The following is a 26054-nucleotide window of genomic DNA, read 5'->3' as shown; positions in this document are numbered from 1 at the left end:
TGAATAAAGGTGAGAGGCCATATGCTCCCAGTTGGATGTTTCGTACGTAGCAGTCACGGAAATCGAACGGCCATGCCATGCGGAAGTGTTCTTTGAACATATGCCAAAACATGTTGCCACAATACCGATGTGGCATGGTGGCAAAACGATACCGAAGAGCTGGCCTGTAAATGAGGTTAGCCTCCTCTCATTTTATATATTGAAGCAACGGGTGTCTTGTACCAGGCAAAATAGTCGGCTGGAGGCTCATGGGAAATTTCCTGCAGGGGTCTGTGCGACATTGAGTAAGTCTGATTATCACAACAGACCAGAGCCTAGTGCCAACACTTACGACTTGAGATACCACGGCGGTACTACTGATGCTTTCACCAGGGCTGGATCAGCATATGCTCTCATCAAAAGGTGTACAATGAATAAAACAGCCAGCCGCTCGGTTTGACCGCAGGCTGAAAAGCACAGCTCGTCAAGCTGGCGGACTTTCCTCCAAAAAGGGGTCATTCGCCCTGAATACACGACACTGTCCCAGCCGTGAATCACTGCGTGAACTGGTACGTCTTCACTTGTTTCGTCTTCCGAGTTTAGAACGGCGTTTGGAGGAGCGAGGGGCTCTTGGAGTATCCCGTTGGCGGCTTTCCAGTTGTTGCAACTGACTTGTGAGCCATCCGACAGCCGCCGGGTTCTTGTCGACGAAGAACAGTCGCAATTTTCCATTGGTCTCCATCCATTTGTGGCGATGCTTATTTCATCATTTGATAAGGCGGGTTTGCCCGATAAATCCGGTGGCTCACGCATCACCGCGGATGGTGTCATTGCCTCGAGATCGGTTTGGAACATGTCGTCATTCCAGGGCTGGCTCAAGTCTAAGACGTTCCCGCACGACAGGGAATCCATCTCTTCCCACACAATACTTTCTGTACAGTTACCAGTATGCTTTTGTTCAGCTGAAATTGACGGAGGCGCCGGCGTAGTCGAGGGCCCCGGACTCGGCATTTTGTGTGAAACCGGTTCAGTAGAGCTTGACTGTGGTTGTGGAAACGCTCCGCATGGCGATTCCGCAGAGTCCCAGGTTTGGGCCTCCTTTACATGGGTATTGAATATAGATGAAGTCGATGCTAGGCACCTCATCAACTTGTTCCGCTGCTCGGTTACCTTTGACAACTGCGCCACGAGCGATGCGGTTGTGGCGTTGTCATCTTGGTGACTTAGTTTCTCAACCAGCGTCTCGAGGTGAGCCAAGCGGTTTTTGGTTTTTTCGCGAGCAACGCGCTGGGCCTTGCGATCGTATTCTCTCTTTTTGAGCCTCTGGGAGGAGACAGAGTGTGTTTGTCGGGGCAATTGAGCGGCGGTGTTCTGTGTAGAATTCGGTGTGCTGATTCCGTTCATCTCGCTGTGCCAGGACATAAGGATCTCGGTACAAGTTTGAAGACTAATTGGGAGAATCGACCCATCAAACAAAGTGCATGTAGTTGAGGGAGCAAGGTGACGTGGTAGGTGGGGTTGTCCGACTACCCGTGACCTGATGCGGGGAGATGAAGACGTCGGGGCACGGATACCTCGGTACTATACGGCAACGGCTCAAGTGTCGCCATCTAATACATTATGCTACGTAGCTGTTTCAATTTGCTCTGGATTCTTTGTGGCGTTTTTAAACATGTTCCGCGGGGGATTGTCTCTTAGAATAGAAATAAAATACATTTTTGATCGGAATCTAGACCTTGCTTTGCAATCTTCGCTTCAAAAAGAAATAGTAAGTGCCAGCACTCTGAAGATCCTTGTTGTCCATAGCACCGAGCACGGTATTTTCATCGACGTAACGGAAAGCATCGATAATGGGAAATTTGTCGTAGACCATCGCCGCCGTGGCAACACCGCGGAATTTGACCTCACGCACCTAGAGCCATTATCAGTCAAGTTCTCGGAGACATTGTGCTTCGAAGCCTTCACTTACCCGCGCATGGCCGTAGTCAGAAAGCCAAGTTCGTTTGCCGTCGTCTTCATATCGCATAATGGGGTCTACGTCGTCAATAGACCGGAAGTCCTTGCCAGCCCATCTGAAATCGCGTAATTGTTGATGGACTGGATGACCCGTGTCGAAACTGCCTCCTTCCCACTGCCCGATGAGAAGGCCAGGGGCAACAGGCTTCAGCTGGTCATAGACTTCTGCAACTTGGGTTTCGTCTACATGGCCTTTGATATTGGCGAGCTCTTTGAACTGTTCTTCGGGCCTGCAATTGTAGTGAGACTTTGATCATACTTGTGCCCTGACTGTCAATGTTTAGAAGAGAAGTGCGCACGTTTTTGACATTTTTCAGGAGTGTTCCAGGCTGGTAAGGGGTTATTGGTATCCAAGATTGATGGTTTGGAAAGCATGCAACACAAAAAAATGTGCCGCACACTTGCAGTTATATGTATCTATCAATACTACGAAATCCTCAAGTATCCCGTGGCACCAGCAGTGGGTGTGATATCACCCGAGGTTGCGAGTCAAAATATCATCCCCACTCCTGACTCGGTTTTATGGAATTTAGGCTCTAAGCTGGATTCTACAGAAAACGTAATTGTCGCATAAATCGGTCTGTGCTAGCGCTTGATCGACTTGCAACATGCAGCCAATTCTCTCACATTAATACAGAACAGGTTTTCTATGAGTTGTCGATGAATGGTGTTTGCTGTACTAGATAACTCGATTTGGACTAGGTCCCACTACTAAGACATTATCTAGTTTCCAACAACCAATATTGTTTGATGCAAGCGACGTCCCACTGCAAAGACCAAAGATTTGAATAGCACATTAAGTCACACCACGTATCCATAAATATCATTCATGTTTCAAAACATCACTGCAATATAAAACTGACGAGAGAAGTCAATTCTTGAAGAAAGATCTAAACAACAGCAGAAGAGTCAAATCAGAAGTATGCTTGAAACCGGCTCTCGGGATCATAAACTCGTCTCAATCCTACCAACTTGTTGAAGTGCTCGCGATAAACCTAAATCATGCGTTAGTGACTCATATATTACACAAGGCATAGCTACTGGCTCATATTGACGCTTACCCCCTCTACGCTGTGGTACGAAGTCTCGAGGCCAGCAGGGTTGATTTCTGCTTGGTCGAAGTTTGGCCCTAGAATTTGACGTGGGGCATCGGTGGAAATTCGACGGAGCAACTCATCTTGTTCATTCGAGCCATCTCCTGGGCAACATGCAATGACAAGAAGAAGATGGTTCAGATTGTGAGATCGTGGCCAAGCGACTTCCGCAGAACCTCCAATGGGTGACCTCTGTAAGAAAATAGTTAATCGTCCCATCTAAAAAATATTAGCAGCAGGGTGGACTTACAAACAGTAGGAACTCAAATACGACGGCAGACATGTCATGGATATTTTTATCCACATTGGCTAGATTGTCGTAGAACTCGATAGCCCGTGTAATAATGTCTTTGTCAACGGAGGCAAGAGCCATTGGTGCGTACATCGTCTTCATCGTTCCCCGAAGAACATCCGCATTTCCTACAATTAAATCAAAGGTTAGTAATGGTCGCCAAATTGGTTGATGAAACGTACTTTGCATTGCAATCACCCCCTTCATGTTCGTAACTCTGGTTCGATCAATCACACCAGGCTTTGCCAGGACCCAGTAAAAAATGGTTCGACCATGCTCCTCGCCAAGGGCATCGTAGAGATGAAACACAATTGAGTCACCCGCCTCCGGCTCGTCGTTCTCTAGAACTGTGTACAGAAGCTGTTTGGGTAGCAAGTAAACAAAATAGTTGACCTTGGGGTGCGGAAAAGAGCGGTTAAAGCTGCATATCTCGTCGACCAGCTGTGGCAACCACTGGCGTGGTACCAAGACAGCACCCGACCAAATATCAGTTGGGTATTGGTGTGCCCGAAGCAGGACTTTGGTAATAACTTGATGCATTGTTAGTCGCTGTCCGGTAAAATATTGCCGGTGCACTCACCGCCAAAGCCGCCGCCGCCACCCCTGAGTGCCCATAATAGATCCGGCTCCTGAGATGCCATGATAACGGTGCCATCATATTTAACAACCTCTGCATCAAGGAAGTTGATGGGGTCACTGATACAACCGAACTCTGTGGACATCCAAGAAAGGCCACCATTTAGGATCGAACCTGCGACCCCAATGCTGGGAGTGCGAGCAGCAGGAACTTGTGTTTTTAGTTGTGTCTCCATAGTCGGGCGACTAATGCGGTGGAATCACTTACCTGAATACTCGGGGTCTACCTGATCCATAAATGACACCACCTCAGACCAAGTGGCACTGGCACCAATCGTCGCAATTTTCTTAGCCGAGTCATATTCAAGACTCTTGAAGTTCAACATGCTAACCACAACATGCTTTGCGGAGGGGGATTTGAAGCCATGACCCCGAATTGCAAACTCGAGTTTCGAAGCGTATAAAAACTGGACAATGGTGGAAAGTTCCTTTATTGTACCTGGAATGAGAACCACTGGTGGGTTGAGCTGCTTCTGGATGGCAAACGGCTCCGAGTGGTGTTTGTACGAAGGATCAGTGAGTGTGATTACAGAAGCTGGGCTCAGGCTCCGGATCAGAGAATCCAGAGCAGCAAGCGTCTCTGACTGAAATTCGGAAGACGCCATGTTTTTTGTATAGTTGATAGGGACTATTGATGGTATTTTGAAGTCCATTATGTCACTTTTATATACAGTTGCCGCCATGTGTCTCGCTCCTCGCCTTTAATATCTAAAGCGGACGTCCGAAAATTTGGTCTCAAGCTTAGATGTAACTTGAATGACGTTTATGACATATTGCGGTGTCTAGGAATGCGACAAAGTCGACCAATATTGGACGAAAAGTACCCGCTTCGTAGTTCTTGGCTCTTTGATGCCGTCAAGAAATTAGTAATTCAAGAAATATGAATCCATTAGATGTACCATCTGACAAAGCCTGTCCCATTGAAATCAGTCACTGCCGCCAGTCGATTTGGCGCAAGTCATGATCAACTCGGCCTAATTTAGAGTTGAAGTCCGTTACGGTCCGATCCGGCCGGTAGTAGGGTGGCATCGCCGGCAAAGTCGTACAGTAATGACGTTGTAGTCAGCAAAAGATGGGGTTAATTCCGGCAACACGGATTTATCCTTACGGAAGCCAGTATAATTCCATGTTCGCGTCTTCGTCGTCCGTTGAAGGACGAGACAGGCCATTGGATTTGTAATTGACTTCCCTTATGTAATTATACCCAAAACTTGGCCAGCTTGGAAGTTACGAAGGCACGCGTGATATTTCTGCATTCAATATAAACGCTTTCCTCCTACTTTCTCCTTCTTTATTGCCCTTTGTATGAGGTCGACATATAACGCCGCAGCAAGTGCGATTTGAAAGCCAAAAAATGGAAAGCCCGTCACCTCAAATATCTTCTCCGGCAAAGCCATCACTTCTTGCTCAGGATCTTCGGGGCAAGGTTGCTCTAGTCACGTAAGCTGTCGGCCACGCCAGTATTTATCTTTGCACAAGTTGCTGCCTCAATATTCGAGCCTACTAAGTTTCTTCGGAAACTACCAAGTCTCTGATTCTTCGAAAAAGGTGCTAACGCCGTTATAGCGGGGCCACTCGTGGCATTGGACGTGCCACGGCGCTGCACCTTGCCAGTCGAGGTGCATGTATTCTTGGGACTTGTTCTTCCCCTGCGTCGCTTGACCGTATCAAGTCTCTTGAACAAACGGTAGAACAACTGTACAGCTCAAGTAACCTCGACGCCCCAAAGATCGTCGGATTGCCTGCCGATGTCCTTTCCCCCGATTTCTCGGCTGTTATTGCCGACAAAACTCGTGACGAGTTTGACAGCAAGCTCAACATCATCGTCAACAACGCAGTCTACTGTGATTTCCGCCCCATTGGCGAACTTGACGTCGACTACGTTCAGCGAGTCCTGGTGGGCAACGTGCAGTCTCTAGTGCTGATGATGGATCTTCTTCTCAAGAAGGGATACATTCAGCCGGAATCGAGGATTGTCAACATCTCAAGCGACGCAAGTCGGAGTAACATTCCTTTCAGGTACGTCGCATTCAAATCTCTGTAACAATATGGCAGAGTGCTTGCTAAAATCTAGAAGCGGTATGATGTTGTATGCATCTGCCAAGGCAGCCATGGAATCCCTTACCCGCTCTTGGGCAGACATTCTGAGCCAGGATCCAAGGACATTGGGGACCACCGTTAACTCGCTTTCAGTCGGCGGTACGGCGACGGACTCGTTCATTGGGAACAACGCCCCAGAAGCCCGTGATGCTGCACTTAAGGTCTTGAGGGATGGAAAGTCTGTTCATAATGGGCTTGGGCTTCCTGAGGATGTTGCCAACGTGGCTGGCTTGATTGTTAGTGATGCGGCGCGGTGGATAAATGGTAGCGTTGTGGCAGCCAACGGGGGTGCGGTAAAGATTATGTGAAATCTGTGAGGCTAAACCTTGAGATACTCTAGCAGTAATAGAGCATGGAATAGTCTAAAAAAAAACATAGAATATTCGAAGGTGTTCAGCTTTATACAAAGATCGATGACTGATTAACTAATTAGTGTTGGGCGGATCCTACAATTTTTTATACCCATTAAGACACCATACCTCAACCGATCTCAAAGATTCGACATATTAGCTGAGGCGACGACTAAATAATAGTATTAAGTGATAGTCCAATAAGAGCAACAATTGCTATTGTGTTCTTGCTCGTTGACACATAGTCGTGCACAGGAAAGCAACCGGACTTTCTCCACTTCGCACGCCTCAGGCCCGAAGTACTAAACTTTATTCATAGAACCACAAGTGTAAGGCACGTCTAGCTTCTCCATTCTGCCCCGGATAAGCTCCGGGACTACCCCGCACAGCGTCGGGATGGACCCGCTCGCGTCGGGCGGGTGCCGGTTGGATAGCCGGCCAGGCGGGGCGTGTGCGGCCATCACGAGGCCAAGGTGACGGCCAAGCCGATCCACCTGCAAGATCTGGCTGGGCTCCAAAGACCTAAGCACATGAGCCGCGCCACCAATGCCGGTACAGAAGACGACACCCGGAATTCTCGCGATGTTGTTGCGGCGAAGACCGGAGGCCATGTCGGTCTGGGCCAACGCCACGCCACGTTCACGAAGCTTCTGTACGGCTCAGGAGGACAGAGGGAAGCGGAATTTGACCGAAGCGACCCAGCACGCCATCGCCAGAACACTGAATCATGATGCTGCAATCCCCACGGTTTTGCGCCTCTTTAATTTTCCTTGTTGCGAGACCTCCCTGTTGCCAAGTTTGCACCCTTGTACCCGATGTCGCTTGTAAGATACACCGCGCGCTCAACTTTGCAAAGGCTGAAGTTGCCATCAACTATTGTTTCGCCATCGGCCCAGAATGGCAGTCTAGGGTAGAGGCGTTCACCATGACTGGTGGACGCAGCCAGTTATGAGCTACCTGCATCTCTTATCGGAGCGTGGGCGTCCACACCCAGTCGATGTCGCCATGCGACCCGCCGAAGACGACACCCAGTTTTGGGGTGCAGTGTACTGGTGCGCAGGGACGAGAAAAGAAACTACCGATTCTGCATGCCATTAATAAGACTACTGGAAACCCGGTGCGGAGATGAACAGGAGGATCTGTAATATGTATGCGCGTTAGCTTAACCCCAGCAAACATGTCACAACCTCAAGAAAAAGGTGTCAAAAATGCCATCGTCGTTTCTGAGAGCGGAGGCGAATCCCCCGTGGGGTTGAAAGGCGCATACAATGTTGGAACAGACGGCCCCGGGTACACCGAGTCCAAGAGGACTTGGAAATCCTTTTTCTGGTCGAGTAAGTCTTCGGCAAAAGTCAGCAAGGAAGGACAAGTCGCTAACTGTTGCAGCACTCGACGTCCCCGATGATGAAGCCCGCTTTCTCACCAAGCTCGACTTGACGCTTATTTCGTCGTCGGCCCTGGGCGTCATGTGCCGTTACCTCGACCAAGTCAACATCACCAACGCTTTTAGTATGTGACTAAACTTGAACGCAGGCAATTGAGTTTAAGCTAATATTTATCACAGACAGTGGTATGAAGGAGGATCTTTCCCTCTACGGAAGAGAGCTCAACTACGCCAACGCCATTTGGAGTGCGGCGTACGTTTTTGGGCAGATTCCCTCGAACCTGCTTCTTACCCGTGTAAGTTGATGGCCTTTTTAGCCCGGATACGAACACGTATGTTGACATCGGAATCTAGGTCAACGCTCCTCTTTACATTGCGTTCCTCGAGTTAGCCTGGACTGTCTTCACCTTTGCCACCGCCGGTGTCAGGGACGTCAACCAACTCTATGTTTTCCGCTTCTTGTACGTCTCTCTAGAATTTCTTGTCATTTATGCGGCAAGCTCATTCGCTAACTCTGATGCAGCGTTGGTTTGTTTGAAGCCGGACATTTCCCGGCCGTCATGTACGTGTGCTCGAGCTACTACAAGCCTCACGAGCTGGCTCGACGCAACTCATTGATTCAAGTCTTCACCTCGGTTGGGCCCCTGTTTTCAGGCTTCCTCATGGCAGGTGTGCACGCCGGGCTGAATGGAGTCAGCGGCCTGCCCGGATGGCGGTGGATGTACATGTGCGTAAACACCCCGACAACCGGCACCTTTTTCGGCGTCAGGGACGAGACTGACAGAAAGTAGTATCTGCGGTTGTGTTTCCTTCCCCTGCGCAGTTTGGACAGCGTTTGCAATGCCGCAGCTGCCTGCACGAGCAAAAGCCAACTGGTTAGTCTACCCAAGTTTCGGTATTTTGACATGGACTGATGCGAATGTCCTCCTTTCCTAGGATCTTCACCCAAAAGGAGGTTGAACTAGCTCGTGCCAGAATGCCCACCGAGGTCAAGCTTATGACGGGGCTGTTCAAGTGGAAGGATGTCAGACGCTGGCACGCGACGTGGCACGTGTACCTTTGTGAGCCGCCTCGATTCACAGCCCATGTTCTTCGGATACTAACGAATCAAAAGTCCCTCTCTTCTTTGCTTTCCTCGCCCAGTTTGGCCAATCCGGAGGTTCCAGTGAGTTGGCCCTGATCTATATGCCTGTTACCACTGTTTAGGCGGCTAACTGATTCTCCACAGTGATCTTCTGGGTGAAGAGCTACAACGTCACAGGGAAGCCGGCCGTCTTTTCAGTCGCCGAGATCAACATCATCCCTCTGGGTGTGAGTGTTTATTTCCAGTGGGATAGATCCGAACTGACGCTGTGAACAGATCAACATCATTACTATTGTCTGCACCCTTCTCAACTCGTGGGTCTCGGACAGCTTGCCTGGCGCGGCCAGGTGGCCCGGTATGGTGTTTGCGAGTGTCATGGCCATCATCTTCCCCATCGCCCTCGCCGCCACGCCCGTTCACCCGCCGAACATTGCGACTCGATGGGCACTTTACTGTAAGACTCCCTTGAACGGGTAGCATACCGTAGCCAAAGACGATCGCTGACCCTTGCTTCGCCCTTCAGACCTCACCGCTCTCGGAGCAACAGCCGCCGGCATCACTTGGACCTTTGTAAACGAAGTGAACAGGCATGACCCCGAAAAGCGAGCGTACATCTCCGCCTTGGTTAGTGTCATCTTAACTTTTCTTCGGTTTCGACGGTCTTGGTTTTGACTAATGATCCCATTTTAGATGAACGCGTTCGCCTTCATCTTCACCGCCTGGATCCCGATTTTCACGTTCCCGGCCAACAAGCAGCCGTACATTGTCACCGGCAACTACGTTACTGCCGGGTTCGGCGCGGCAGCAGCGATAACCGCCCTGGCAATTCGACACTTCTACAACCGGGACCTCAAGGAGCAGAAGCAGCCGCGCCCGACGTTGCCAGAAGACAGCGACTCGATCGCTTAAGCCGAGTTCGCCAGAACTCACCGTTTGGCCACAGAAACTGGCTTATGAGCGAGTGCTTTCATGATGATGACTGCGGAGCGTGAGGATGGATGGTGGCAAACGGTTTTACAGTTTCGAGGTCAACGGGGCGTTGTAGCAGGGAGCTGAGCCTTTTGCTTACGAAAAGGGAAAGAAAAAAAAGCTTGAGGATTAATAGGTCTCCTTGCTTATACCACAGTTCCAAGACGAAGCTGTAGACGAGTACCAAGAACAGAACTGGACGTTGGCATCCCGAACCAGGTATTGGTGTTGGCCAGCGCCCACGACGTACAAATCTTGCCTATAAAAGACAAAACAGTACATTGACCTTGCAATAGCCTATTAAATCCACTGTGATCTATACCAGGACCTGGAATGGAATTACTTGGCAGGGCTGTCATTCAAGAAAGCTTCCATGGAACTTATGCGATAAGATAGTCCCAATCGCGATAAGATAACCTAAAACCCGGCCCAGGGGAGGTCCCTGCACCGACCCAACCATGACGATCGCGAAGCTCCCCCCCCAAAAAACAGCTTCCAAAAATCCTCCCCAAAAATGTGAAGAACAGGAAAAGCAAAAAGCACCGCGGCAAAACGAGCGACGCCGCAACGCCCACGAAGAGGACATGCCGTCCCAATTCATACCCGCCCGCAACTCCCGCCACCGCGTCGCCTGCATAGCCCTCTTCCGCGCCCTCGTCCGCGAGGCAGGCAGCATACCCCTCCCCGACGATGTCCTCCGCCGCGGCCAGAACCCGATCCCGCGGCTGATCAAGAAGGGGTTCCGGCGCAACCGCACCGAGACGAGCTACCGCATAGTCTTCGCCGCGCTGTCGACGGGGTACAAGGTAAGCTGCTTCCCTCTTCTTCGGTCTGGTTTTTAGCTAGGGGCCAACGACGCTGACGGTCCTCCCGCAAACAGTTCCTCAACCTCTTCAAAAGCGCCCAGGTCGAGTCCTCAAAGGGGCACTCCGAAATCGTGGCCTACCTCCGCGAGAAGAACATGCGCGACGCGAGATCCGAGGCGGGCAAGCCGGCGCCGGCGCCGGCCGCCGAGCCGCCGCAGAGGCCGAAATGGCCGCCCCTCCTCGTCAACACGGCGCCGCCGGGGGAGCCCCCCGTATACACGTCGCCGCGCCACCCCGTGCCCCGGGACCAGCTGACGGGCCGGAGGTCGGTGCCCCACATCTCGGTGTCGACGGAGGGCATCGCGTTCCTCCGGCAGGGCAAGCCGCAGCCGCACCGCGTGTCGCGGTACGTCATGCGCAAGGACATGCTGAAGAAGAGGGCGATGGACGCGCTCCTCAAGGCGCGGCGCGAGGACCTGCCGTTCGCCACCGAGGAGGACCGGTGGGAGACGCTCATGGCGCAGGAGATGACGGCCGTGAACCGCGCCCAGGGGCGCTCCAAGCGGGACTTGTCCAGGCGGCAGGACAAGTCGCGGGACCTTGAGAGCATGGGGTTCCCCGACAGGATGAGCGAGGACCAGAGCTACGGGTGGAGCGTGGGCGAGGCGTACAGGTTCTCCAGCGAGCAGCTGCATCACGAGAGGGTGAACCAGGTCGCCAGGGCGAGGGCTTTCTTGGAGATCCAGCAGGCGGAGAAGGCGATGCTGGAGAAGGAAGAACGCGAGGCTCGGGAGGCGGGGCAGCACTGGGACGCGGATACCCCCGATAAGAAGTTGCAGAGGAAGCTGAAGAGGTCGTGGGAGAGGCGGGCGAGGAGGGCCGAGGGAAAGGCGGAGCGCAAGAAGAAGGCGTGGGAGAAGAGGCTGGTAGGCCTGAAGCCGGCTCCGATCCAGGTTTGAGAGTTTCATTCCGGGACGGCAAAGCTTTGGCGAAGGCTTTTTTGTACTATACTGTATCCATATAGATCCTTATCACGATACCATCACGGCTGTTCACCACGGGTGCTTTCTCGTCATCTGACGGAGAGAAAGATGCTTTTATTATCATGACTTCGTGAATATGCCGGGATATCTCCGTACGTGTTTTTGCGTCCAATATGCTCTGCCCAGTCATAAGTCATTTCCCTACATGAAATCTTCCAACTGCTCCATGATATATATATAGCTCCTTTTACCCAGCACGTTGTCTAAACCTCCTAGGACTGGTAGGTGAGATGACACCTTGCGGCGGCGGACCAACCATTTTCGCGAGCCCATGCGATTCGCCAGCAACGGCAGCCCAGCTCTTCGTCGGTTGCAGCGACGGGGGTACTTTGACACTGGTGAATCCACCATGCGATATTTCGCTCCCAGCAACTGATGCCAATTCCGCCTTTGTTGTGCAGGGGGAGGACAAGACTGAAGAAACGGACTTTGGGGCCGAAAAGACAGGGCTCGGTGGCTCGCAGGCCGGCCGGAAGTCAGGCACCTCGCGGACGACGATGTCGAAGCCGGCTTGCTTGACGGCCGGGCTCATTGACGGCGGGGTAGATGCAGCCTCCGTATTCGTCTCGAAGCTGCGGCGCGAGAATATGGACGAGGACATGCTGGCCTGCGTGCTGTCCGTCATGCTCGGATCCCTGGCAAGTTTAGGTGTACCCGAACGTGGCGTAGCCGGGATCTTGGCGAGAATCGGCAGCCGAGAGCCCGAGCCGCGGGAGACAAGTGTGCCGTTTGGAGTTTGTGGGTTCGGAGAGGGAGACTCGGGTGTTCGCGAGGCTGGCTCGGGTCCGGGGACGCCCGCCATGACGGCAAAGTTACGTGTGACCCAGGCTTTCGGGGGGTCAATCGGAACCCGCGTTGGCATGGCCGGGCGGGGAACTGCCGAGGATGACAACGTTGTCGTTGGAGGGGGCCGTACCGCTGCTTGAGGCATGGGATGGGTCCGAGGTCGCATATTAATCCCCAGTCCATTGCTGAAGTCCACGGCAGCGTTGTCAAAGGCACGCCGCGAGTCGATGTTGGCGTCCGCCCGGGGTAAACTCGTTCGACCGTGTCTCCGCGATTGCTTCTCCAACTGATTGACCTTTTCCTCGAGTTTCCTCCTTTTCTGCCTCTCCTCGTCCAACTGCTTCGTCAAGTGGTCGGTGTCTCTGGCATGCTTCTTCTCCTGGTTCACAATGCGCATGCGGTAGGTCTCGTCCATCCCCTTCAAGACTTCAATCTCCTTTTTGAGACGCTCGTTCTCCGGCCTCAGCTTGTCAATTTCGGTAGATACGACAGACAGCTTTTCATCAATGCGATTTGTGACATGCCTTGTACTCTTCCGGCAACAGGCGTTATGGTAAACTTGTTCGATGCCGCCCAGGTCGACCAACTCTTGGTCTACTTGGTCTGCCCTCGGCCGGGACTTTGATTCGGAAGAGAGCATTCTGGCAGTAAGATCGAGAATATGACGTGGTGCGACAGTGGGTCTTTTGACATCGTGAAATTGCTGTGTGGCCAGAGCGTGAAGTGCCAGGTTTTGCTGGTACGTTTTCAGCTTCTCGGCGCGAGAGAGGGGTGCTAAATCCCCAATAACGGAGTGAAATTCGGAAAAGTTGCCGTGATAGACAAGCGTGGCAATGTTTAGGTATATCAGGCCGAGAGAGTAGATATCGGCATATTGTGAGGAGTACTCCTCCATGTCATAGGCCTCAGGAGGACGCCATCTAGGAGTTCCGTGTGGACCCATAGTAGCGGTGTTGTCCTGGTCATGAACATCTCGGGCAATGCCAAAGTCGGCAAGGTACACCTTGTCGGGGTTTAGAAGGATGTTGCTGGGTTTGAGGTCGAGGTGGCGGACTTTGGAGGTGTGGCAGTGGGTGATGGCTTGGGCAATGCAGCCCATGGTACGTTGGAGGAACTTGAGCGGGCACTTGCACTTGGAGACGTCTGAAGGAGCATGACGGCCGGCGGTCCCTATGGCGCCCAGGTCTGTAACGTTGAGTGTCTCGAGCCTCTTTAAAATATACTCCCGGTCACCCTGGCCGCTCCTCAGGTCTTCGAGGTCGGTGAGCAGCTCGCCCAGGTTACAGACGGCAACGGGCCAAATCAGAAGGTACAGCTCGCGCAGCTTGAAGGTGTAGGTCCCGACCAGTTTGACAATGTGTTCATGATCCAGGCGCTCCATGGCGATGGCCTCTCTTCGCAGGGTATGGAACGTCTGATTGCGCTGGGGCTTTATCCATTTGCGCGCCAGACACACCGAGCGGTGTGTGACTCTCTCGACGCGGCCAAAGCTGCCCATGCCCAGGTCGTTGTCTTTGGGGGCGATGATCTTGTGGTGTATTTTCTTGGCCTCGGCGAAGTCGTCTGGGTGCTTCCCACTGGAGCGCATTGGTATCAGCTTCGAGCGCATTCGGCGACGCAATGGAGCGAACTGAGCAGGGATCGAACTTACATGCCCGACCAATGGCCGTTGGATGCCTCCCATTCCTTGATCAAGGCCCTCTCATAAAGCTCGCGCTGGGACGGCGGGAGGCGGTCGGGGTGCGCCTGGAACGGACGATGGACTGTTGTCCAGCCGTCCTCGGGAGTTGCGTCGGCCATGGCGGCGGGCGATCGATCGGTCGCGATAGTCTTCCGTCTGCTAGAGCCCACTTTGCGACTTGCTAGCGGTCCTGGTTCCCCGGCGTTCAGAGCCGTGAAGCGCTCATCACTTCGTCCTGGATATCCGCAGGGTAGCGTGGACTCGGCGGGTTGAGGGTTGAGAAAATGGGTGGTGGAGAGAGAGAAACGAGGGGTGTCAGCGCCGTCACTACATTGATTAGTTCGGATTGCCCCGGCCACTGGTTCCCTCATCGAGGCGAGGGTTGACGGGAGGGGCACCGCACGGCAAGCTAGCTATGGTGGAGACTCCGGAGCACTGCCCCGACCGCGGCCCCCTTCAGGGACCATTAGCTAGCAGCCTTGTGGGGCTGGGGCTTTGTCCAGCGAGAGCAGCGACATAGCACAGGAGGGCTGCGCATTGGGGCCGGCCCTCCTTGCCATTTATTAGTGCTACGTAAGGGAGAACCGGATGCTTAGGTCATCCTCCAAAGCTTGCTCACTCACTCACCTCTCCTATTCACCAGTACGGACGGCCCCTGAATCGAGTCACGAGGTGGCTTTTTGGGTGCACTCTACTCCGTATCGGCGGCCGCAGCTCTTGGGCGGATTAGCTGTTACGCCGAAGCTAGAAATGGCTGCTTGTTCTCTGCTCAATTACTACTCAGCGCGAGCCACAATGTCGCCGATATACTCCCCTCCCTGCTCACAGTCGTCAATCCCAGCCGTCACATGCGAGCGTTCCCACGATTCATAGGGCCCTCGAATCTCAATACTTCAATTAAACCTGCTCATTGCTTGATAGCTCCCCTGCGAACAATGTCCTAGAACATTTGAGCATGATGTCCATGATGGACCATTGGCGATATAATTGCTCGTCTAGGGCTCACGATGAAAATCGTGTCGTGGCTATGTCGGACGCAGCAACCGGGATCGAACACCGGACTGAGATGATGTGACGAGCTAAATTTCTGGACAATCGATTGTGGCCAGTCTACCATGATCTTACGTCTTTGTTACACCGCACTTAGGGCAACCCGGAACCCGCCATCCAATGAATACGGACCCTGATTCAACGGCCGCTACCGCTCCTTTGGGACCTCTGAGAGCAGCGCGCCAAACGTCGAGACGGGCATTTCCGAGGACCATACACTGAGACATCGGGATCAGTATGTGGTACACATCATTCCAGCTACGATCATCCTTCTCCCGACCGAGGCGAGGCGGATGGCTGGGTCCCTCTAGAGCCAGCCAAGTTGCCAAAAACGACACGATCGCGCTGGGGTTTGACAGAATCCAGATCGGACACCAGGGGTCGGGGTGCCACACACGGACTCGTGGTCATGGCGATGAATCTGCCATGCCCGCCTGTCTAACCAAGCCACGCCTGTTTTTCTTTTTCGTCTCAAACGCCAAAAAGGGGGTTCAACAAGACGCGGGGGGCCGGGGCTGGGGCCAAATACCCATAGTCCCAGCTCAATTTGTTCACAATCACTATACCGGCATGGCATTCTTCGTATGCGGAAAGAGGCTGCACCAAATATGACCTTTCAGGTCAATTTTCTGCTTCCACTGCAGTCTAATAGTACATACTTCACACCAAGACAGCCGAATTCCGCTTAGTATGCGGAGCCCTTACTCGAACTCGGCTTGGGGCCGCCGTAGGAGACTCGGGCAATTGCCCAGGTGATGGAGCAAAAGACCCCAAACCGGGTCGAGATTGTGAAGTTGCGAACCCATGCAAGCTATTTCGGTCAGTCCTGGATACTGCCAAGCACTACAACCTGCGACAGATTCCCTCCTGGGCTCTTGTCTCTTACGACACTTTCTCAACTCGTCGAGCATAAGCAGCCTGCATGGCCTAACTTGTCTTTGCTTTTTCTTCTTGACACTTCCAAGGAAACGAAACGTCGGCGGGGATTCCGGCGTGTGGCCCGTGGCGATCTTTGCCGCTCGAGGGCTCGCCAAAGCTGCAAAAGTGAGGCTGGCAGAAGAGCTGTCAGTCTTCACGGACAAGAATACCGCTGCAAATGATTTCCGACTGATCCTCTGCCGTTGCTCCCCGGCCCAATTGTCGCCTCCGACTGCTGGGTTCGGGTTCTAATGGCCTGCAGTATCACACGCTAGACCGACGAGCCGGGCCCCCGAACTGACATGATTCTGACCAAAAGTGTCCACCAAGGCAGCATCCTATATCCTGCGGATAGGCGCCGGTTTCGACCCCGGCCCGTATCAGGGCAGGGTCCCTGATAATTCTTCACTCCCCTCCAACGCTCTCTCGTGGGTGCCATGCTCCCGCAGCGCTGCAAACCGCAGATCTCATGCAGAGACTTCGTCCGCCGCGTTCCACGGAGAAAACGAGGCTCGTCAAACGGCCCCCGGTAGCGCATTCCAAGGCCAGCTCCGCAAGCTAATCTCCCACCGCTGAGCCGTCTCGTTGACTACTCCGTGGGTTTCTTCATTACTCTCCCCCTTTCCCTCTCTCCTTCTCCGACAGGGTCCCATATTGCCCATGGCAATCCAGCGGGTTCAACCCGCCTCGCCCACGAGGCTGACCTGGTCACGGCAGATGATCTTGTCATACCGTGCCACCCATTTCATGGGATTGGGTAAAGTGTACGGCGTCTTGTGTCCACGGGCAGCCTCAGCCACACGACGGATCGCAGCGTCATTCTACTGCCTATTCGATACTTTCTTTTTTCTTCCCGACCCCATCAGTCATTCAAACAAGTCTCCCAAGGCATCTTTTCTTATATCATGAATGTCCCTCCCCCAGACGCCTTCGGTGTCGGTGTGTCATGAGAGCTCGATTCAAAAGAAAACTGCCCACCCTATCCTGTTCATACCCGCACAGGGGCAACGTTCGCCCGAGTCTCATCAATAAACTTTAATTTATCGACCCTTCGACGCTGTACGCACTTTTTTACTCCACGCAAGGTGGCCCCTCGATACTTTTCAGTGTCATTCTGCCTCTGCGTGCAGGGCGTTTGCTGAGCTGTGGTCTTGTTATGCATGAGTGGCCGGTGCACAGCTTTGCAGCACAGCAGAACGGTAGTGCGATGGTGCTGCTATCGGACTCTAACACGATCCACTCAACCACCCACCCGCCTCCCGTACAACTTCAACAAGTCTGAGATTAGGTTCGTTAGTCGGCAATTTTCTAGGTTTAGGGGGCCCATCGTTGCCCGCACACCCACTTGGGCTCGGTGGATATGAGTAATCATTCCCGTCCCAACCGCTTGGATGGGCCGTCCGACACGGCCGACGACTGGGTCGAGTCTCCTCCCTTCCGTCAGACCCATCTCGTGGGCGGGTCTCTTGAACAAGGTGGACACGGCATTCCCTCCTTTCTCAATCGACCACTACCCCGACGGCCTGCAACGCATCGCGGCCGATTCATTAACCAACAGGGCGAGGGAAATTTTAGCCACATCGCTGTCTCTGAATCCTCCGACTCATCAACAACAACGCCCCAAGTAGGGAGTCCTCCGGCCGTTGTCTCTTCACCCCAAGCGTATCCAGCATCGTCTGACCTACATCCTCTCTCCCAGCCTTTGTATGCCCATGTGCACCCGTACTTCCAGCAGGCCAGTCAGCACGAGAACCTAGTGGGAAATCATTACAAACGCCACGACCAGCACCTACCCCCGCAAAATCAACCGCAATCCCAATTCACAATCCCACATACATCGCCTCCAGACTCTCACCGGCCTGCCTCTCTCACGCCCTCATCTTCAGATTCCTCCTTGCTTCGCTACCCCTACAACCCTCGACTTCCACCGGCCCAGTACCAAGCTGCTAGCGTAAGCGGCTTCGATCTTGGTCATCCTGACCCCGGCCTTTCCTCAGGCGGCGTCGATCTAATCCCAATCCAGTTACCCGACTTAGCGTCGGCGCACATCATCCCTCAAGATCCGCTCATTGGCTTCTCACAGCCCGCGCCTGCTGGACATCCCTTCTTTCATCACAAAGACGAGGACGACCTCATGCAAAACCGCCAGCCCGGCGCCCTTCAGTTTTCTGGTGGCTACCCGATATCATTCATGCAGGACCCCGAGTTATCCATTCTTAATGCCGAGTCTTACGACGATGGCATCAAGAGCTTTCGCGCACCTAGAAGTCTGCCCCCTGGAAGATCCCCTGCCGCCAACGGCCAGAAATCGGCAGGGCAGTCGAGGAAGCGGGCCAAAGCCCAGTCTGTCGAAGACGGCGAACCAGAGGAGGAAGAGAAGAAGCGATCGCGAGGAAGACCACGCCTAGACACGAACGATGAAACCGCAAAAGATGTAAGTGTGCCATCGAACGCCGATTCCGATTCCCCTTTTCTTCTCATCTTTGAAATGCCATCATGACCCTGTTTGTACTCGTTGTCCTTTCTGCTGCACGCGTCAATCTAACCGGACCAGCGTCGTCGTACACAAATCCGCCTCGCCCAAAGGGCGTATCGGAACCGCAAGGAAACGGCAATTCAGTCACTTGAGAAGAAGGTTAATGAGCTCAGGCGCACCAATGAGGAAATGAGCAAGGAGTTCATGAAGCTCTACGACTTCGCCGTTGGCAAAGGCATGCACGAGAGCACGCCGGATTTTGGGCGGCAACTTCAGGTAACGACGGAGAAGTTCGTCTCCTTGGCGCGAAAAATAAGCGATCAAACGGATAGGGACGACCTGGCCGCCAGCCAGGAGCAAGACGATGAAGCGCGGGAGACCAGCCCAAAGAGCGGCCCCGAGAAACTCAGCGACAAGTCTGGCTCTCCCGATGTCGCCAAGCCTGATCAAGTGCTTTACGGAGGATACACGAAGGCCGCCTTCGACGAGATTACGCTGGAATCGACACCTCGGTCCCAAGTGCTGACGGCGGTACACACAACGTCGTGGGCTGCCGACAATGAAGCACACGTGATGCCCCAGGCACTATCCCAGGCCCCCCTGGGCTATGAGATAGTCACCGAGCCGACGCCAGACAATGCTAGCTTTCAATTTGGTATGTCTTTCGGTACTGGCATGAATTATGGCCTCCTTAACCAACCCGACCAACTGTTCTCCGGGTCTCCTTATTCTCTACTCTCCCTGCCGAGCTCGTACGCCTACCAGGAGCGGACGTTTGGGCGGCGGCTGCAGCGGACGCTGCTGGAGAAGGCGTACTTGCTGTTGCAAATGCCTCATGCGCCGCCGGGCCTCGTATCATCCGCCTTCGGCTTTTGCTTGCTTTTCGAGTCTAAAGAGAGGATCATTGAGCGGCTGGCTAACCGGCTCAGTGTGAATCAACGCGAGACCCTCTTCAATTGGAAGTTCCCCTTCCTGCACCTAGGTGGCGGAGGGACGTGGTTCGAGGACATGAACGAGATGAATGTGACGGAATTCCCCCGCATCGGCAAGTCGAGGCGGACGGTAGGAAACCAGGGAAGTGCCGAGCCGCAACGGCAAAAGGTTGACTCGATGTTCGGCATGGGGCCTTGGGACTCCCAGACGGAGGAGATCCGCGACAGCGCGGTGGACCAGAAGCTGCGCATGCACTTCCCGGGGTTCGACGGCGAATTTTACGACACGGACGAGGTCGAGTGGGCTCTGCAACGGCGCGGCGTGACCATCCCGGCCGCGGCCGATTTCGTCACGGCCGAGATCGACCCCGCCGACTTCGCGCCCGGCGCACCTATCGGGGGAGGAGGGTTTGACGGCGCCATGGACAACGGCGCCGCCAACGCCCACGCCGTGTCGAGCAACTATAACTTGGACACCGCGGACTCCTCCGTGAACCAGTGGCTTGGTCAGCAGGCGGCGTCAAAGTCGACGGGGGCAGACCAGTTCGGGTTTCCCACGACGCAAAGAACCAGCCGATCCAGCGACTCCACGTCCGATCAGATGAACATAGACCCGAACCTGGGCGACGACATGTTTGGGCTCGGCGCTTCGGCATCTAACCAGGGCTCGACGACGGGTCCGGGGAAGAGGCTGGTGACGATCAACGTCGAAGCCTTAATCCAAGGTAAGCATCCAACCTTCGCTTCACTTCTGACGAGTGGCTAACCAGGAGAAAGAAATTACATTAAAATCGGTCTGCCTGGGAAGATCGCCCGGTATCCGGCCGAAGGACCTCGACGTCGCCTTTTGGGGTTCACTGACTACGTAATGGGGGCGATTGTTTATAAACGGACCAAAGGCGTACGGGGTTGCTATTAGGGCCATGCTGGCATCAGGACAGCAAAGCGAATTAAGGGCTAATGCTGGCAGCGCGGATGCTACGCACGCTTTGGCGTTGGGTTTCTCTTTGGTGTGGTCCATTGGGTCACAATATGGTGAAAGAGTAACGGCTCCAGGCAGATGGTGTTGTCTATTGCCCAATTTACCACGGGAAGCAGGGAAGGGGTGAAAGAATGCTAGCGCCTCGGAAGGCGTATTATACATGTACAATCAATTACATTCAGATGTCGTTACTTCATACATGAATCTGTCGTATACAACAGGGAACCCGCTTCAATACTGTGAAAGCGATGAAATATATACATTTAAATCGATGTAAATACGAAACGGCATAGCCTTCAGGTAGAGGGTCATATGCCGACAGGCTTCCCCGCTCCGCTCACTTGGAGAAGGTGGCCTTGATCACCTGGATCCTGTTGTTGTTGGTGAAGGATATGGCCAGCGTCTTGCCCGACGGGTCGAGGTAGGGGTGAGCGACGCCGGCGTACACCAGGCCGTTGTCGATGGGCTTGGCCTCGTAGATCTTGACGTCCGGCGTCCAGGGGCCCTCGGGGCGAGGCGCCGTTCGCAAGTAGACGGAGCCGCCGCCGACGCCTACAAGCCCAAGTCAGACACAAGCCCGTGAAGAAAAGCGACCGCCCTGCCGCCCCCGGGCAGGGCACATGAGGAAAGGCTTTCTCGGAGAAAAGGGGGGACGGTGTGGTTAGACTTACCGAGGTGGACAAAGATGTAGCACTGGTAGAACTCGTTCCAGACGACCTGGCCCTGGCCGACGCCCCACACGGCGGCCGTCTCGGCGGTGAAGGTCGTCAGGCGCTCCGCCCGCCAGCCCTGCTGCCGGCCCCACCAGTACTGGTACTTTGCGAGGTCGAAGGCCTCGCCCGCGCGCACGCGGACGAGGTAGGCGTAGCCGGCCTGGACCCAGTCGGTGACGTACGTCGGCGGGCCGCCCCAGGCGTAGATGTACTCGGAGCGCGGGTCGCGGAAGGCCGCCTGGTCGCCGTAGCGCGCGTCCGTCTTGGCGGGCCACCAGTAGCCGCGCTCGCCGTGGCGCTTGGTGACGGTCGGCGTGCCGTTGATGACGCTGACCTTTGCGATGCCGGCGCCGACGAGGCCGGCCGAGTTCTGGTTCTGGGGGTTGACTGGTGTTAGTACACGGGGTTCTTTGCAGGTTTTGGGCCGGGGGGTGAGTGTCTTGGTTGGTGGTGAGGATGACTTACAACCAGGTAAAAGACGGCGCCGGTCCCGGTGGCGGCGTCGGTCTCGACGAGGCTGGTGCCGCCGAACCCGGTGTCGAACCTCTCGCCCCACGAGGCGTTGAACGGGATGAACTGCCTCTGGCGCTGGTTGCCGCCCAGGTCGAGGTCGTGCACGACGAGCGGGCTGGCCGTCGTCGCCGAGACGGCGTCGCGGACCATGCCGTGGAACCCGGGGGTGTCCCTCTCGGGGTCCGTCACGCCGGCGTCGCACCAGAGCACGTCGCCCCAGACGGCGTACCACTTGCCGGCGATGGCGCCCGTGAACCCGAGGTCGCGGTGCGAGCAGCTGTTGTCGGCCTTCTGGAGGCCCAGGTACTCGACCCTGGGGTTGGCGATGGGGTTCGTCCCGACGGCGGTGGTGCTGTCCATGGCGCTGCGGGGGACGGGGTTTGCGCTGGCGAAGTTGCTGGGGCCGGAGGCGCTGGCCAGCAGCGCCGCGAGCGCGAGGGGTAGGAGACGCGGGGGGCGGGGGAGCATGGCGGGCCCGTCGATCTTGTGATCTTTTGGGGCGGGTTGCAGTCGACCTCGGCGCGGAGAGGGGTGTGTGAAGACGCGGGCTCGTGAAGGAGTGGACGAGTCTCGGTGAGAGCTCGGTGGAAGCCGGCCAAGGAAGGAAATGTGCCAGAATCGATCTGGCCGTTGAAAAGAAAATGAAAAAAATAAATAATGGATGAGACCACTGGGGTCGAGTATATGAGCGAGTGGTGTTGGAACGCAGAAAGAATGAACGAATGAATAGGGATGCGTAAGCGCCTGGGTGTGTTTGGAGATGCAGTACACTGCCAGGCAGAGCGTCTCTTTATGTATTATCGCGACTTCGAATCTCGACTCTACGTGTTCCGCCCTGTGGTCAAGGTTAATATCCTTACATCGTGTCAGGATGTGCACGATGGATGACAAGCTCACGATGGTGTGGCAGACGCGGGCGAAACCACGGACGGCGGGACTGCAGATGCACAACGCCGGACGTGCGCCACGGCGCCGTGCGGCGGGGCCGGCCGGGACAGGGGGAGAGCGCCAGAGTTTCCCATTGTCACCGATAAGCCGCGGGAGCGGCGTCGCGATTGCGAGACGGCGCCATCGGGGATGGTAATTTTGCTGCCTTGGAGGTGGTTGGCGTGGCTTTCGTCATGCGATGGAAGATCTCGGATGGGGTGGAGGATTCAACTGTTGTGGTTGAGCCCGTTGGGCGCCCGCAGGTTGAAGGGGGAGATTGTCTTAGTGGTGAGCCAGCCGCAGGATTGGAGACTAGAAGCCGGGCTTGGACTAAGAGAAATCTCTCTGCCTGGTGTGGGAAATGACAGTGTTCACGCCTCCTATTCATGCATTCGGACCTTTGTGTTATAAACGAACTATCAATGTAGACTTGAGCATGTTTGGGCTGCTGCAAGAATGGCCAGTAGCAGAAACATCCAGACCGCAGCTGCTCATCGGGCACACCTTTCGGTAAGGGGCAAGGATTGATTGTGAATAACATCTAGCGAACCTGACTGAAGAACTGAGAACTCAGTCGCTACGGCCCCGTTTCTGTCCGGAATGTTGGATATCCAATGTCACTTGGCCCATACGCCATGGACCGACCGGCCAGGAAATTATGATGGGGGTTCATTGTACGTATCCTGTCAATTGAGCCTTCAGAGACTTTGTTGATCAATGACGTATCAACCTCCGGTGTTCTCCCGTGTTGTGTTTCTTTTCATACCTGACTACCGGTATATAGATCACCAGTGGGGCACTCAAACAAGGCTTCCGACCACACTTTGGCTTTTGAGGACCCAATGAACGAACTCAAGTGGAAATGGGTGACATTGAAATCGAGCATCTCCGTTGACATGTTTACTCGCCTCCACCCACGTGGCCCGGGTCGCCGTCTCCAACCTCGCCAGAAAATCCAGGAAAGATTAAATGAACTCCCAGGCACATGCTCGCCCCCAAGTCCCCCATTGGCCGACCCCTCCCTGGCTTGCCCAGTCGGGAAGCTCATCGTGCGGGGCAAGCAGCCAACGGGCATCCGGTGTTAGTGGGGGAACCCCATCGCCTCATGCGCCTCTCACGCGTGCAGATGCCTCTCTCTCTCTCCCCGTCTCTCCCAATGCTCTTTTTCTCACAGTCCAGACTCGAATGCGAGATAAACTACCATCTTCCATACGTTCAATCTCTCATTTGAACCCCTGTTTACCGTAGCATCACTCAATCTCATCCCACGTGCTCCGACTTGGCCCGGTTGGCTGGCACAACGCCGCCTAGGCAAAGAATCCCTGGTCCACCAAACACCGATGCCTCCGTCATCCAGTGTCAGTCTGCGCGGAGCTGTCGGGGTCACATCCCAAGTTTTGAATGCGACCCATCCATCTACATAAACATGGCGTTTCCCAAGCCCTCTGTGAAAATGTCCCTGTCTTTTCTCTGTGCGTTCCCTGTAGTATTTTTCGTGCATTCTTACTTTACGATGGCGCCAGTGTCGAACATGGGCCTCAAGGCCGCCCTCCGTAAGCCCGCTCCCTCCATGCTCAACATCTACGCTACGGATCAGAAACTAATCCGTCCTAGTCCTCCTCCCCTTTGCCAACGCCGTCTCGTGCAGCAATGAAACCTACAGCAGCAACGGCCTCACCTGGTCATCCCGCGCAGTCCGCATGAACCAGGTCCAGGTCATCGGCACCCACAACTCGTACCACCGCGAGGCGCCGCTCGAGGAACACCCGACCCAGGCCCTCATCCTCCCCAACGTCCAAAACTACTACTACTCCCACCCGGCCTTGGACATCCAGGCGACCTACCAGTCCATCCGCAACTTCGAGCTCGACATCTTCGCCGACCCCGAGGGTGGCCACTACGCCACTCCCCTGATCCGCAAGCTCGCGAACCTCTCAACCACCCCGGACCCGGACCTCTTGGCCCCGGGAATCAAGGTCCTCCACGTTGCCGACGCCGACTACCACCCGACATGCAAGACCTTCATCGGGTGCCTCAACATCCTCAAGGCCTGGGGCGAGGCGCACCCGGACCACGTCCCCATCCCCTTCATGATCGAGTTCAAGACCTCCGAGGCAGGCCTCCTGTCGGCCGGAGGCGCGTCCCAGATCCCCTGGAACGACACGGCCCTCCTCCAGGGCCTGGACGACGAGATCCGCAGCGTCTTCGCGCCCGAGGACCTCGTGACCCCGGATGACCTCCGCAGGGGCAACCTGACGCTGGAGCAGTCCGTCCTGCGCTACGGCTGGCCCGATCTCGAGAGCGCCCGCGGCCGCTTCCTGTTCCTGATGGACAACGGCCCCGTGCACCCCGTCCGCGACTCCTACACCGCCGGCCGCCCCAACCTCGAGGGCCGCGTCCTCTTCACCAACTCGGCCCCCGGCAACTCCGACTGCGCGTTCCAAAAGGTTCGTTTCTCTCCTCCTCATCCTCTCTGCCTTGCCCCCCTCCCCCCCCTGCCCGAGCCATTGGCCGCACGTGCTAACCGTCCCCAGCTCAACGACCCCACGGGCACCGAACTGGCCAACATCCAGGCCCAGGTCAAGGCGGGCTACTGGGTCCGCACCCGCGCCGACGTGCCCCTCGACACGCTCCTCTCCAACGACACGACGAGCATGCGCGAGGCCGCCTTCGCGAGCGGCGCCCAGGTCGTCTCCACCGACTTCCAGGCCTACGGCATGAGCACCCGCTGGAACGTCGACTACGCCGTGCGCTTCGAGGGAGGGGCCGCGGCGCGGTGCAACCCCGTCAACGGGCCGGCCGGCTGCGAGGATGCCAAGTTGGAGCCTGTCGAGTACGTTCGTAACTAGGCGGCGAAATGAGTGGACTGTATATAATGTGCGCGCTTGCGTCCAAATAATAATGATAATGGCAAAAATTCCTCCAGCAGTTTTCCTTTCTTTCACCTCGAATTCGCTTGGCAGTGTTGTGTGTGGAATGAGGCCTATTTCTATCCGACCCTGATACGAGTTTGGGGTTGCATCAGAGGATAGACTTAACAAATGAACAGCCACAAACGAACACTTTGCAGATCAATTGTCCAATCAACTAACTGCACTTACAACCCCCCCTGAGGCTGAGGGATCATCCAATGTAAGTAAGCTTACCCAAAACGCCGCCCTTGTAGCTAAGCGAGCGCTGATAATGAGCAGCGATGCTGGTAACAGTGGTCTCGTTTAGGCCTATTTGGCGGGGGGGGGCCGTTCTCCCTATGTTTCTCCAACATCAGTGATGTTTTCCCCTCACCGCAGCAGGGCGTCTACAGCTAAGGGGGTGAGCAGGCA

The 26054-nt window shown here is 55.0% G+C and overlaps 8 protein-coding genes across 8 annotated transcripts; 5 read left to right on the top strand and 3 right to left on the bottom strand.

Annotated features, from left to right (window-relative positions):
• Positions 1-1708: 1708 nt before the first annotated feature.
• Positions 1709-4622, bottom strand: EsH8_V_000047 (FAD binding domain-containing protein; the record flags this gene model as incomplete). The annotated part of the gene is made up of 8 exons (XM_083272563.1): positions 1709-1891; positions 1949-2212; positions 2964-2990; positions 3057-3281; positions 3340-3509; positions 3564-3911; positions 3962-4168; positions 4226-4622. The coding sequence occupies 8 exons, from the start codon at positions 4620-4622 to the stop codon at positions 1709-1711; spliced, it is 1821 nt and encodes a 606-aa protein (XP_083125278.1).
• A 749-nt stretch (positions 4623-5371) lies between these two features.
• EsH8_V_000046 (SDR family NAD(P)-dependent oxidoreductase) lies at positions 5372-6425 on the top strand (the record flags this gene model as incomplete). The annotated part of the gene is made up of 3 exons (XM_083272562.1): positions 5372-5457; positions 5584-6036; positions 6092-6425. The coding sequence occupies 3 exons, from the start codon at positions 5372-5374 to the stop codon at positions 6423-6425; spliced, it is 873 nt and encodes a 290-aa protein (XP_083125277.1).
• A 1219-nt stretch (positions 6426-7644) lies between these two features.
• On the top strand, positions 7645-9844 carry EsH8_V_000045 (uncharacterized protein; the record flags this gene model as incomplete). The annotated part of the gene is made up of 11 exons (XM_083272561.1): positions 7645-7801; positions 7854-7976; positions 8032-8147; positions 8206-8312; positions 8375-8578; positions 8788-8912; positions 8966-9016; positions 9080-9162; positions 9212-9389; positions 9459-9559; positions 9626-9844. 11 exons carry the CDS (start codon positions 7645-7647, stop codon positions 9842-9844), a joined length of 1464 nt encoding a protein of 487 aa, XP_083125276.1.
• A 644-nt stretch (positions 9845-10488) lies between these two features.
• Positions 10489-11669, top strand: EsH8_V_000044 (uncharacterized protein; the record flags this gene model as incomplete). The annotated part of the gene is made up of 2 exons (XM_083272560.1): positions 10489-10710; positions 10785-11669. The coding sequence occupies 2 exons, from the start codon at positions 10489-10491 to the stop codon at positions 11667-11669; spliced, it is 1107 nt and encodes a 368-aa protein (XP_083125275.1).
• A 271-nt stretch (positions 11670-11940) lies between these two features.
• EsH8_V_000043 (kinase-like domain-containing protein) lies at positions 11941-14339 on the bottom strand (the record flags this gene model as incomplete). The annotated part of the gene is made up of 2 exons (XM_083272559.1): positions 11941-14116; positions 14191-14339. The coding sequence occupies 2 exons, from the start codon at positions 14337-14339 to the stop codon at positions 11941-11943; spliced, it is 2325 nt and encodes a 774-aa protein (XP_083125274.1).
• A 3209-nt stretch (positions 14340-17548) lies between these two features.
• Positions 17549-20465, top strand: EsH8_V_000042 (bZIP transcription factor; the record flags this gene model as incomplete). The annotated part of the gene is made up of 3 exons (XM_083272558.1): positions 17549-18622; positions 18743-20321; positions 20374-20465. 3 exons carry the CDS (start codon positions 17549-17551, stop codon positions 20463-20465), a joined length of 2745 nt encoding a protein of 914 aa, XP_083125273.1.
• Positions 20466-20915: 450 nt separating this feature from the next.
• EsH8_V_000041 (uncharacterized protein) lies at positions 20916-22272 on the bottom strand (the record flags this gene model as incomplete). Its single annotated transcript, XM_083272557.1, has 3 exons — positions 20916-21130; positions 21250-21667; positions 21757-22272. The coding sequence occupies 3 exons, from the start codon at positions 22270-22272 to the stop codon at positions 20916-20918; spliced, it is 1149 nt and encodes a 382-aa protein (XP_083125272.1).
• A 1972-nt stretch (positions 22273-24244) lies between these two features.
• EsH8_V_000040 (phosphatidylinositol-specific phospholipase C1-like protein) lies at positions 24245-25580 on the top strand (the record flags this gene model as incomplete). Its single annotated transcript, XM_083272556.1, has 3 exons — positions 24245-24284; positions 24346-25178; positions 25266-25580. 3 exons carry the CDS (start codon positions 24245-24247, stop codon positions 25578-25580), a joined length of 1188 nt encoding a protein of 395 aa, XP_083125271.1.
• Positions 25581-26054: the final 474 nt, after the last annotated feature.

Source organism: Colletotrichum jinshuiense, chromosome 5 (genome assembly GCF_051148585.1).
Source record: "Colletotrichum jinshuiense chromosome 5, complete sequence".
NCBI classification, from domain to species: domain Eukaryota; kingdom Fungi; phylum Ascomycota; class Sordariomycetes; order Glomerellales; family Glomerellaceae; genus Colletotrichum; species Colletotrichum jinshuiense.
This window is presented reverse-complemented; position numbering and strand designations above follow the sequence as displayed.